Source organism: Heptranchias perlo, chromosome 9, assembly GCF_035084215.1.
Source record: "Heptranchias perlo isolate sHepPer1 chromosome 9, sHepPer1.hap1, whole genome shotgun sequence".
In the NCBI taxonomy this organism is placed as follows: Eukaryota; Metazoa; Chordata; class Chondrichthyes; order Hexanchiformes; family Hexanchidae; genus Heptranchias; species Heptranchias perlo.
Window position 1 is genome coordinate 58,630,581 of NC_090333.1, and position 12,421 is coordinate 58,643,001.

Here is a 12,421-nt window from a genome sequence, read left to right on the forward strand (position 1 = left end):
TCTTGACCTGAGACTTGGTCAGCGCATTTCTCTGTGGAATTGAATCCCGCATCTCCCCCTTTGGATCGGACATTTTCAATCTGAGGTTGGGACAAACAGAGAAATGGATTTGACACACACATTACACACCCGCCCGTCTTAACTTTGGTCCTAGTATAAAAATACACAAATAACTTCTCTTCCAAGTTTAAGAGACCCTGATGTTATTTGCCGTGAAACGCTCATCGGCGATATTTACAATACTGCTGTCCTCAGATCCAATCATCTAGAGATGTCCCTAAATATTTATTTGAAGATAATATTAAATGATCGATGTTACCACTGACTAAACCGTTCCACTGGCAGGAGGTCGGTAACCAGATGACTCATATTTAAGGTAATTGGCAAAAGAACCAGAGGGGAGATGAGGAGACTTTTTTTTTTATGCAGCAAGTTGTTATAATCTGGACTGCACTGCCTGAAAGAGTGGTGGCAGCAGATTCAACAGTAACTTTCAAGGGGGGATTGGATAAATACTTGAAAAGGAAAAAAATGCAGGGCTAACGGGAAAGAGCGTTTCAAACTGCTCCAAATACAATGTCATGAATAAAACTCAACTCTCCTGTTACTACAATGGGTTTCTGATTGTTTTTGCTGTGATCGCGGCTCCAGCAGGTATAAGGAACACAAGTAGCGATGCACCTGTTGGGCAATTGAAACGCTCCTTTTTTCGGTTAGAATGAAATATTCAGCGATTAGTCTACGTTCCAGACTATAACTGGCAAAAAAAAATCCTATCTGTTTAAAACAGGAAATGAGTTCCCTTAAACGCCAAACAAAATTTATTCTGGATATTGAAATATATTAGAAATCATAGAATTTTGTAGCACAGGAGACCATTCGGCCCAATGAGTCTGTGCTGGCTCTTAATCCCACACCCTGCCCTTTCCCTACATCCGTTTAGATTTTTCTTTTTTCAAATATTTATTCACTTACTTTTTAAAAACTATATGGACTCTGCTTCCCTCGTTGTTTCTGGTGGGGGGAGGGGGGTCCATGTCCTAACAACCCTCACATAATAACAAAAACATTTCTAACCTCGCTCCTTGTTCTTGTGGCGCTGATCTGAAACCTATGCCGTTTGGTTGCTAACTGGCCAACCAGTAGAATTCTTTTTTCTCTACTTACTTTATCAAAACCCCTCATAATTTTGAACATCTCTATCAGATCTCTTAACCTTGTCTGTTCTACTGAAAAGAGCCCCAGTTTCTCTTCTCTCTCCTTGTAACTAAAGCCTCTCATCCCTGATAAATCTCCACACCATCTCCATGGCTTTGACATCTTTCGTTAAGGATCTATCCTGGCCATTACATCTCAGTGTCAAGGCTCACTACACTGTCTCCTCCGGGGCTCATTATTTCTCTCCCACCACCTCCAAACCGTGGAGTTCCTCACCACCCTCAGTCTTCCCGTACTCATACAATTTACAGATTATTGCGACCCAACCTTGACCTCACCTAACAAACTGCTAATTGTTGCATTTACCTCATGTGGTGCCCCTACACCAAGGGCCTGACCCCGCTTATCTGTACATTAGATGACGCAACGTTGCCCACCGACGCAGCCTAGATCATTTTATTTATTCAGATAGTTAATCTTTTCCTATGCTTTACTGAGAGCAAGCGAGTTTTGTTTTCTTGGGGAAAAGAAAATATTGTCTGATATAACAAAATTTTCAGGGTACGAATTATATATATATATATATATAGAGAGAGAGAGAGAGAAAGTGAAAGAGAGAGATGGCCTGAAATGCAATATCTTCTTTAATAGGATTGTAAAGGAACTTACTCTCTACTTACACAGAACTTTAATTAAAAACATTTTGAAATTCCCTTTCAGATTTGTATCCTTAGCACCTCATCTCGTGTCGCCTCTCATTTCACGATTCTTTATTTAGCCCTCTTGAAATGTATATCAGCCGGCATACCTCAATTCCCCTTTAAATTATTCAGTTTGAATCGTGTAAAATCAGTTCCAGGTAGATGAAGAAAATCATGAGGTTCCCGCTCATATTTCCCACCGGTTGCTCCGAGGCTGTAGTTGAGATCCCGGGTTTGGTGCATGTTATTCCACACTGACTGGACCCGTGTAGCATAGAAATCGGATCTTAAAACATGGCTTTATAAGAATAGCAACGTAATGCCGAAACTCTGCATTGATGTTCTTTATATCTTAGTAACTGATAGCAGTAAACCGAGCTCCCCCTTCTCCGTTTTGTAACCATACTATTATCAAAGAACAGTAGGAAACTGCTCCAAAGAGAAATTAATCCTTATATCACTCCCCCTATCAGACTTTACATTCTCCTCCTCAAACATTCAAAAGCTACTGAAAATAAGCAGCACTCCACCGTGACAATTCGACCAAGCTTAAAGTATGAAGTATTTCTGAATAATCAATGGCATTGCTCGGACCAGGATGGATTAAAAATAGAGCTGCCCCATTAGGTGAGCTCCAGAGGATTCTCTCTATATTCCTGTAATGATTATTTTTAAGTATCGCTCACTCAATAGCAAAAATCGCAAAAAAAAACACCAAATGGAATGATCTCACCAGCGTTGGGATTGCTAAACCAGTGACAAGTTGATTTACTGCTGCTCTTAAAATGCCAACTTTTATATTAAAGATTATATTCTCATTTTTAAATGTTTGTTTTATTTTACCTCTAACTTTCTGCACCCATCTCACCCCCTTCCATCCCCAAGGCGTTGACTGCTGCTGGGGGTATGTATGGGCCCACGGTTGCCGGCCAGCTGCGGTCAGCAGGCTATTCGATTGTGGGGCGACATCATAGCTGAGCCCTGCTCCGTCCTCAACATCCACACAGCTGCACAACCCAACAGGAGAAACGTTAGGCTGAAATCCTGCCTGCTTTTTCCCACCCTTGCCCCAATCACCGCCTCAGTATTTTCTATAGTTTATGTTAAAGGTTAGAAAGTAGAATTACAAAAATCATACCATTGCCTGATTATCAATATCCTGAATATTGTTTTCTCTTGTTTAATTAAAAACAGTAAAATGCTCCTGAAACCTGCACTCGTGTCTTGTTTTACGATTACTTTATGGTTAATCCTTTTGACAGAATCCTCAATTTTGTACTTTACCGCCTTGCATGCAATGTGAAGTTGTAACCATTCACAAAGTGAAAAGATTTAAGCGCCTCCATACCTGACTCCTGCTTGTGTTTCGTCGAAGATGTGAAAAGGTCTCTCTTTAGAAGGAGGCACTTTGTTTGTGTGGACAGAATCCGTCAGCTATTTCCTGATTGATCGGTTTTCAGTTCATTCCCAGTGGAAGCTCTGACGTTTGTGGGAATTGAACCCTGTCTAATTACACTCGAGATGAACACATAGCTCACATCTTCCTCAGCCGCCAACATGTCCAGCTCAAATTGCAGCCAATAATCAATGCCAAGTAGGTACAGCACACCTCAGATAGCATTATCAAAGTGTAACAGTAGAATATGGCAAGTGATAAACCCAAAACTGGCATAACCTGGCTCCCTTTTTGCAAACAGCTGAATTTCTTCCCCCCGCCCCGTCCAATTTCCTCCCCAGGTGAAGGTGCGTTCTAATACAGGGTAGGGGTCCATGGGTGCCGTCTACAATTCAAAAACTCATCCAGGTTGCTATTGGGTAGAGTAGAGTAGTTGTTACAGCACTGAGCAGAAGTCGTGAGTTCAAATCCTACCATGAGAAGTTGTGAAATTGAATTTAATAAATCTAGTAATATGTGACCTGGCACCAGAAAAAATACCATGAATGCTGCTGTATTGTCATAAAAATACAACTGTCTGGCAGGGAAGGGAGTCTGTCTCCTCCCTTATCACCACACCCCCCTCCCAAAACCCCTAGTCTGGCTTATACGTGACTCGAGTCCCACACTTATAATGCCCTCTGAGCTAGCCTAATAAGACACTCAGTTGTCAAGGAACCTAGGGATGAGCAATAAATGCCATCTTGCCAGTATTGCCCACACTTCTAGAAGAAATGTTTTTAAAATCTTCTAAGTTGTGAACCTGCAGAGCTCTGGCAAGCTATTTAACTATGGGGGCATCATAGCCATGCCCAAGCCTGAACTGAATTGATGTAAACGCACATGCACCTTGCATTGGATACTGATCAGGAGTAAGAATTCCAGCTGATTTTTTTCTTGCTGGCCCTGGAACACTGAAACCAATTGTCTCATGGTTGAGTTCAGCTAATTCAGCATTTGAGCAGAGATCAAACACTAAGCACTGTAGTTACCAACTGAGGCAGAAAAAAGAAAAAGAAAGACTTGCGACAATATAGCGTCTTTCATGATCTCAGAATGTCCCAAAGCACTTTACAGCCAATTAAGTACTTTTGAAGTGAAGTCACTGTTGTAGTGTAGGAAATGTGGCAGCAAATTTCAATACAGCAAGGTCCCACAAGCAGCAATATGATAATGACCAGATAAACTGTTTTAGTGATGTGGTTGAGGGATAAATATTGGCCAGGACACCGGTGGAACTCTCCTGCTCTCCTTCAAAATAGTGCTACAGGATCTTTTACATCCATCTGAGAGGGCAGACAGATTAACATCTCATCCGAAAGTCAGCACCTCCACAATGCAGCACTCCCTCAGTACTGTACTGAAGCGCCAGCCTCGATTTTGTGCTCAAGGCTCTGGGGTGAGACTTGAACCCACAACCTTCTGACTCAGAGGCAAGACTGCTACCACTGAGCCATGGCTAACACCTCTTCAAATTTCAAGCTGGATTTCTTACTTCAAATGTTTCAGATTACAAGAAGAGTATTTAAGATGCAAGTGCGCAGAAAACCAAAAGCAAAGCCCCCTCCACCCTGCACAGCACGATGAAAACAAATAAGTAAAAAGCAGTATAAAGCGCAACTTCTTCAGAAATTGCCAAGGGCAATGAATGTCAATTCTCCTGAAACATTCAGGAGGGACCTGGATTAGGTTCCGTTCTCAGCGAATCAAGATATACGAGACTAGATCTGAGCCAAACATAACAGAATATCCATCTGCAACACAAGTATAGAATATAGACTCACAAAGGTACAAGCTGCTCTGTCAGAGCCCTATATGCCCTCTCAGTTGAACGTAAAAAATCCCATGGTACTATTCAAAAAGCAGGGGAATTCTCCCGGTGCCCTGGTTAACATTTATTACTCAACAAACACCACTACAACAGGTTATCTGGTTACTATCTCATTGCTGTTTGTGGGACCTTACGGAGTGCAAATTGGCTGCTGCCTTCCCTACGATATAACAGCGACTACACTGCAAAAGTACTTCTTTGGATGTGAAGCACTTTGGGAAGTCCTGAGGTAATGAAAGGCGCTATATAAATTCAATCTTAGCCAATGCCATCACGTGAGTTGAGAAAGCAAGTGTGGGAAAAAAAACCCATCCAGATTAGCTTTCCTCAAAGATGGGCCGTCTGCCTTTTTCTCCTGTTCATAAGTTCTTACCTCCACATTCCTTCCATTTTTTAACCCTTGGTTTGCTTTTCTTTTGCTGGTTTGCCCGCAAGATATTTTAAAGTCCCTTTCCTGTTGTCCAGTGATGGACATATTTTCTGTGTTTTAGAATATAAGCCAATCCTTATTGTAGTTTTGTATTCAGGAAGAATTCTCTAATACTCCTTGGTACATGGTTGGTCTTCTGCTACTGGGACCACGGGTGGTGGGAAGGGGGAATGTTATCTCTGGGGGCGAGAGTTGATTCTGGAGATGTGAGAATAGATGGCTATTCTGGAGTTTCCTTGATTGCAGCATTTACGCAGAATTTTGCTCCAAGTGATTAAATAGATAGGTTAGGTTAGAATTCATGAAAGGGTAGATTGTGCATAGTCTATAAAAGGATCAGGGCTGATGGGCTTTATGCGGTTCTACATTTTGTTGTGTTCTTACTTTCCCCCAACAAAAAGAGGAAGCCTGACAAGATCCCTTAGGATGAAGAATGCATGTGGCAGTCTTTCCTTCTCCGGATACCGTGTGGTCGTTTGGGTTATACAGGTATTTGTTCCATTGCTGGGGAGGATGGAAGACCTATTGAAGGCTGCTTGATTCTTCCTTTCGCTCAAATATGGAAAATGCTTCAGGAGCATGGAGTGGTTCAGTCACCTCAATGTGATACTTGTAGTTTTTCATATGTATTTGCCCAGGGTGAACATACATGTATCTGAATTTACTCCTTAAAATTCACCCATAGAACCATAGAAAAGATACTGCACAGAAGGGGGCCATTCAGCCTATCGTGTCCGTGCCGGCTCGAAGAACAACCAGGTGCCTATTCTAATCCCACCTTCCAGCACCCGGTCCGTAGCCCTGCAGCTTACAGCACTTTAGGTGCAGGTCCAGGTACTTTTTAAAAGCGCTGCGGGTCCCTGCCTCTACCACCAATTCGGGCAGAGAATTCCATACACCCACCACCCTCTGGGTAAAAAAGTTTTTCCTCATGTCCCCTCTAATCCTTCTGCCAATCAGCTTAAATCTATGTCCTCTAGTTCTTGAACTCTCCGCTAGGGGAAACAGGTACTTCCTGTCTACTCTATCTAGGCCCCTCAATTTTGTACACCTCAATCAAGTCTCCCCTCAGCCTCCTCTGCTCCAAGAAAAACAACCCCAGCCTTTCCAATCTCTCCTCGTAGTTGCAATTTTCAAGCCCTGGCAACATTCCTGTAAATCTTCTCTGCACTCTCCAGAGCAATTACGTCCTTCCTGTAATGTGGTGACCAGAACTGCGCGCAATACTCCAGCTGTGGCCTTACCAGCATTTTATACAGTTCCATCATTACATCCCTGCGTTTGTATTCTATACCTCGGCTAATAACGGAGAGCATTCCGTATGCCTTCGACCTGTACTGCCACCTTTAGAGACCTGTGCTCATGCACTCCAAGGTCTCTCACTTCCTCTATCCCTTTCAATATATTCCCGTTTACTGTTTGCCCTCCCTAGGTGCATTACCTCACACTTCTCCGGGTTGAACTCCATTTGCCACTTTTCCGCCACTCCACCAACCCATTGATATCTTCTTGGAGTCTACAGCTATCCTCTTCACTATCAACTACACGGCCAATTTTTGTATCGTCTGCAAATTTGCCAATCATACCCCCCACATTCAAGTCCAAATTATTAATATATACCACAAACAGCAAAGGACCCAACACTGAGCCCTGTGGCACACCACTGGAAACGGATTTCCATTGGCAACGACATCCATCGACTTTTACCCTTTGTTCCCTGTTACTGAGCCAAATTTGGATCCAATTCGCCACATTTCCCTGTAACCAATGGGCTTTTACCTTTCTGACCAGTCTGCTATGTGGGACCTTGTAAAATGCCTTACTAAAATCCATGTAGACAACATCCACTGCACTACCCTCATCAATCCTCCTTGTCACTTCCTCAAAGAATCCAATCAGATTTGTAAGGCACGACCTTCCCTGAACAAATCCATGCTGACTATCCCTGATTAAACCAAGCCTTTCCAAGTGACAGTTTATCCTATCTTTCAGTATTCCTTCTAATAGTTTGCCCACCACCGAGGTAAGACTGATCGGGCTATAATTGTTCGGCCTTTCCCTCGTACCCTTTTTAAACAATGTTACTACGTTTGCAATCTTCCAGTCCTCCAGTACCTCCCTTGTATCTAGTGAGGATTGGAAAATGATCGTCAGAGCATCCGCTATTTCCTCCCTGGCTTCCTTCAATAGCCTAGGAAACAATCCATCCGGCCCTGGTGACTTACTAACTTTCAAGGATTCCAGACCCTCTATTACTTCCTCTCTCGTTATGTTTACCTTATCCAATATTTCACACCTCTCCTCTTTAACTACTACGTCCGGATCATTCCTTTCCCATGTGAATACAGAGTCAAAATATTCATTTAAAACCCTACCCACATCCTCTGCTTCCACACACAAGTTACCCTTATCATCCCTGATAGGTCCTACCTTTTCCTTAGCTATCCTCTTGTTCTTAATGTACTGATAAAACATCTTTGGGTTTTCTTCAATCTTACTAGCTAATATTTTTTCATGCCCTCTCTTTGCTTTCCTCATTTCCTTTTTTACATCATCCCTGTACTTTCTATACTCCTCTAGGCTTTCTGCAGTACTTAGTTTTCTGTGACAGTCATAAGCTTTCTTTTTCTGCTTTATCTTGCCCCGTATACTTCTAGACAACCAGGGGGCTCTAAATTTGGCAGTGCCACCCTTTTTCCTTGAGGGGACGTGTCTGCATTGTACCCATAGAATTTCACTTTTTAGTGCCTCCCACTGGCTTGCCACTGATTTCTCCTCAAGTAGTTGTGTCCAGTCCACTTCTGCCAAATCACCTCTTAGTTCTGTAAATTCCCCCAATTTAAAATGTTTACTCCTGACTTAACTCTATCCTATTCAATAATAATGCTAAAACTAACTGAATTGTGGTCACTATCCCCAATATGGTCACCTACTGTCACTTCACCCACTTGCCCATCTTCATTTCCCAGGACTAAATCTAGAATTGCATGCCCTCTTGTTGGGCTTGTCACGTGCTGGCTAAAAAAGTTCTCCTGGACACCGATCAAGAATTTTGCGCCCGCTGTGCCCCTCACACTGTTTGAATCCCAGTTGATGTTAGGGTAGTTGAAGTCCCCTACTATTATTGCCCTGTTATTTTTGCACTCAGAAATTTGCCTACATATTTGTTCTTCTATCTCCCTTTCGCTATTCAGGGGTCTATAGTACACTCCTAGTAGTGTAACTGCCCCTTTTTATTTCTTAGCTCAACCCATATGGCCTCGATTGATGATCCATTTAGCATATCATCCCTTCTCACAACCGTAATTGATTCTTTAACCAATAATGCTACCCCCCCTCCTTTTTTATCACCCACTCTATCCTACCTGAAAACTCTATATCCAGGGATATTGAGCTGCCAATTATCCCCCCTCTTTAAGCCAGGTTTCCGTTTTGGCAATGATATCATGCTGCCATGTGTCTATCTGCCCTTAGCTCATCTGCTTTGTTTGTAATACTCCTTGCATTGAAGTATATACCCTTTAACTCTGTCAAATTCCTGTGCTGAACACTATTTAACCTTTGCTTCTTTTGCCTTTCTGAGTCGCTAACTATATCACTAACTGCTTTTCCACTTGCCGTTTCCTGGTCTGAATTTGTCCTATCTGTACCTGCCCTTTGGTTCCCATCCCCCTGCCATACTAGTTTAAACCCTCCCCAACAGAACTAGCAAATGCCCCCGCGAGGATATTGGTCCCGGTTCTGCTTGGGTGCAACCCCTCCAGCTTGTACAGGTCCCGCCTTTCCCAGAATCGGTCCCAATGCCTCAGGAATTTAAACCCCTCCCTCCTACACCATCTCTCTAGCCACGCATTCATCTGGTCTATTCTCCTATTTCTGCACTCACTAGCACGTGGCACTGGGAGTAATCCTGAGATTACTACCTTAGAGGTCCTGCTTTTTAATTTATTTCCTAACTCCCTATTCTGCTTGCAGGACCTCATCCCTTTTTTTACCGATGTATGAAATTCTATACAAAATCATGAAACATAAAAATTAATTTAACCCATTAATGTGCATTTTGTGAAGATTAGCATTGTTTTTTGGATAAAGTTAAGTTTTCAAAAGAAAATTTAATAATTTGCTAATATACAGATTTAGTGCAATTAACTAAATCTTTACATTAATATTCAATAATAGATTATTGGCGTTCTTAGTTAATAAAGACCACAATCAAACAAGTTTTTACCAAATTAATTTGATGGAGTATTAGAGAAAAACATTTACAGTCTGTAACAAGTACATCCTTTGTAAGACCATGGAAAAGTAGGACAGAAAATCAAAGCAGCCACAAAGCGAGAATAATCCCAAAACTTGATTTACAGCTTAGTCAGTTTGCAGCTCTGCAACAGTCAAGAGTCCCGATGTTCCATTTAACATATTTCTTTGAAGTTTTTCTTTAATTATGTAACCCATGTTACGTTGGTTGTTTAGTCTGAAGAGCCTTCCCAAATAACAAGACATTTTCTGTGTTTTAGAATATAAGCCGATCCTTATTGTAGTTTTGTTTTTTCCGTGAAGGAATCTGCAAGCAAACATCAGGGAATTTTTCACAAAGAACGCAGAGAGCTGACTTAATTGAAATTTTCAAGATTATGAATGAATTGACAAAACATTGATTCCGACACATTTTCATTACGGTGAAGGGGAGATGAGTCAATCATTTCGGAAGTTAGGAGCATGAAACATCTTGGAAGTTAAGTAGTCAGGGAGACTTTTTTTTAAAAACACAAAACATAATAGACCTGTAGAATAAGTTACCAGACAAGGCCATTGAAACCAACTATATAAATAGATTTGTTTCTGAATAGAAATGCAATCGAGGGATATGGTGAGTAATTAGGAAGTGTGGACCCTATCAAAATACAATGGGCTTATTCAGAAAAATGGTCTTTCCTGTTCCTAAAAATTCTTATATATCACATCATAATAAAACTTATATAAAATACCAAAGCTTTCTCACCAGTAAAACTTCCTGGCTTAAAATTTAACAAAAGAGGGAAAAAAGTTTTGCATTGAGATGTCACACTATTTAGTGGAACCTAACAGAACCAAGCTACCCTGTTCTCCTGGTGTATCACTGTTTCTCCAAAAACTGTTGAGTACCTTGCTGATGATGGGGCACAGACAATTTTTACACAAGTACAAAGAGTTAAAGAGGACACAGAGGAATATATTTTATACAAGAAATGAAACATTATTAATCTTCATAACTTTTGATGACATGCTTTTGGGATAGGGTAGTAGAGGTACTGGCTGTTGAGTTTCCAATATGAGATAAGTATCTATATCCAAAAACCATCCTGTCCAAGTCCTCACATTAGAATCAGGAGTCCTGAAGATGACCGGAAACTCTACATATGCAATTCTGAAGCTATTATAACAGTTTAATTTAACAACTTCCAAAAGAAAAATAAAATAACTGAGAAGTTACTAAATTTTTAAATTAGAAATACTGGTCAGTTATTCGAATGTAAACATGTTGTATGTGTTGAGACCCAATGTGAATAAAGTTGAAACAATCATATCAAATTTTAGTTTCTAATTTTCTCCTCTCCTGAAAGTGCTGGGGTAGGGTTCCACGGAGAGTGAATGTCAGCAGCTATTCAATCTTGGGATGCATCAAAGCCAAGCCTGATCCTATCCTCATCTGGCATTCATTGATGCACACTTTCCAGCAGGCGTCACTGCAAAGCGATGAGGAACAGAAACCCCGGCTGATATTTTTTCCACCTCCCTAGTCCAGAAGCATTAAGGCCAAATGAACTGCACCTGTTAACCTAGATCAGCTAAATCGCATAGATTTGGGGTCAGACCTGGGTCCTTCCTGTTCTGCATGGATCAGCAGCACACTGGCTGGTGCAGTTAAGAAAGAAAGAACTTGCATTTATATAGCGCCTTTCAAGAACTCAGGACGTCCCAAAGTGCTTTACAGCCAATGAAGTACTTTTGAAGTGTTGTCACTGTTGTACTGTAGGAAACGTGGCAGCCAATTTGCGCACAGCTAGCTCCCACAAACAACAATGTGATAATGACCAGATAATCTGTTTTAGTGATGTTGTTTGAGGGATAAATATTGGCCGGGACACCGGGACAAACTCCCTTGCTCTCCTTCAAAATAGCACTATGGGATCTTTTGCATCCACCTGAGAGGGCAGACGGAGCCTCGGTTTAACGTCTCATCCGAAAGACAGCATCTCCGACAGTGCGGCACTCCCTCAGTACTGCACTGGAGTGTCAGACTGGATTTTGTGCATGAGGCTCTGGAGTGAACTCACAATCTTCTGACTCAGATGAGAGAATGCTACCCATTGAGCCACGGCTGACACAATAGTTAACCATTGACCCACTGGACATCTTACTTTATCAAGATTTTTAAATTAGAAAACACCAGCCAGTTTTTGGACTGTATCTAAGATAGAAACCCAATGTGATTAAAGTTGAAACAATCATAATCAAAACTGAGATGTTAGAATTATGTTTCTTGGCCAATTACCCGCTACCAGTCCCTCCTTCCTTGAGGCTATGGAAACGCTCACCTGGCAGGTTATGTATCGTTGGAAACCAAACTGGTCTTATTAAGGGCCGGAGAAGCGGTTGTGGTGTCAATAGGTGGAGGTTTGACTTTTTCTGCAGGATCAAAGAAATAAGCCTGTGGAACAACAATAAAACCATTTTAAAACTTACTGTAGAACTAAGTATTAAAGCAAACTTTTCTATTTTAACATATTCCAGGGAACAAGTTCATTTGGCCCACTAGATTTTATTATGCTTTAGTTGTAGACAAAAATTGAACATTTTCTTTAAAACAGGGTTCAGTAAAACCT

The 12,421-nt window shown here is 41.5% G+C and overlaps 1 protein-coding gene across 4 annotated transcripts in view; it reads right to left on the bottom strand.

The window, feature by feature from the left end:
* Positions 1-12,421, bottom strand: part of yipf1 (Yip1 domain family, member 1) — a 25,568-nt gene continuing 13,147 nt past the window's right edge. For 3 of the 4 annotated variants that reach the window (XM_067990546.1, XM_067990545.1, XM_067990547.1), the window contains exons 9-10: positions 12,134-12,246; positions 9,774-10,119 (exon numbers count right to left, since the gene is read on the bottom strand). In XM_067990546.1, the coding sequence (XP_067846647.1) occupies positions 12,142-12,246 (105 nt within the window). In that variant the 3' untranslated portion in view covers positions 9,774-10,119; positions 12,134-12,141. Of the gene's footprint in view, positions 81-9,773; positions 10,120-12,133; positions 12,247-12,421 lie in introns of those variants that run through there. The other variant, XM_067990548.1, reaches the window with a different exon arrangement.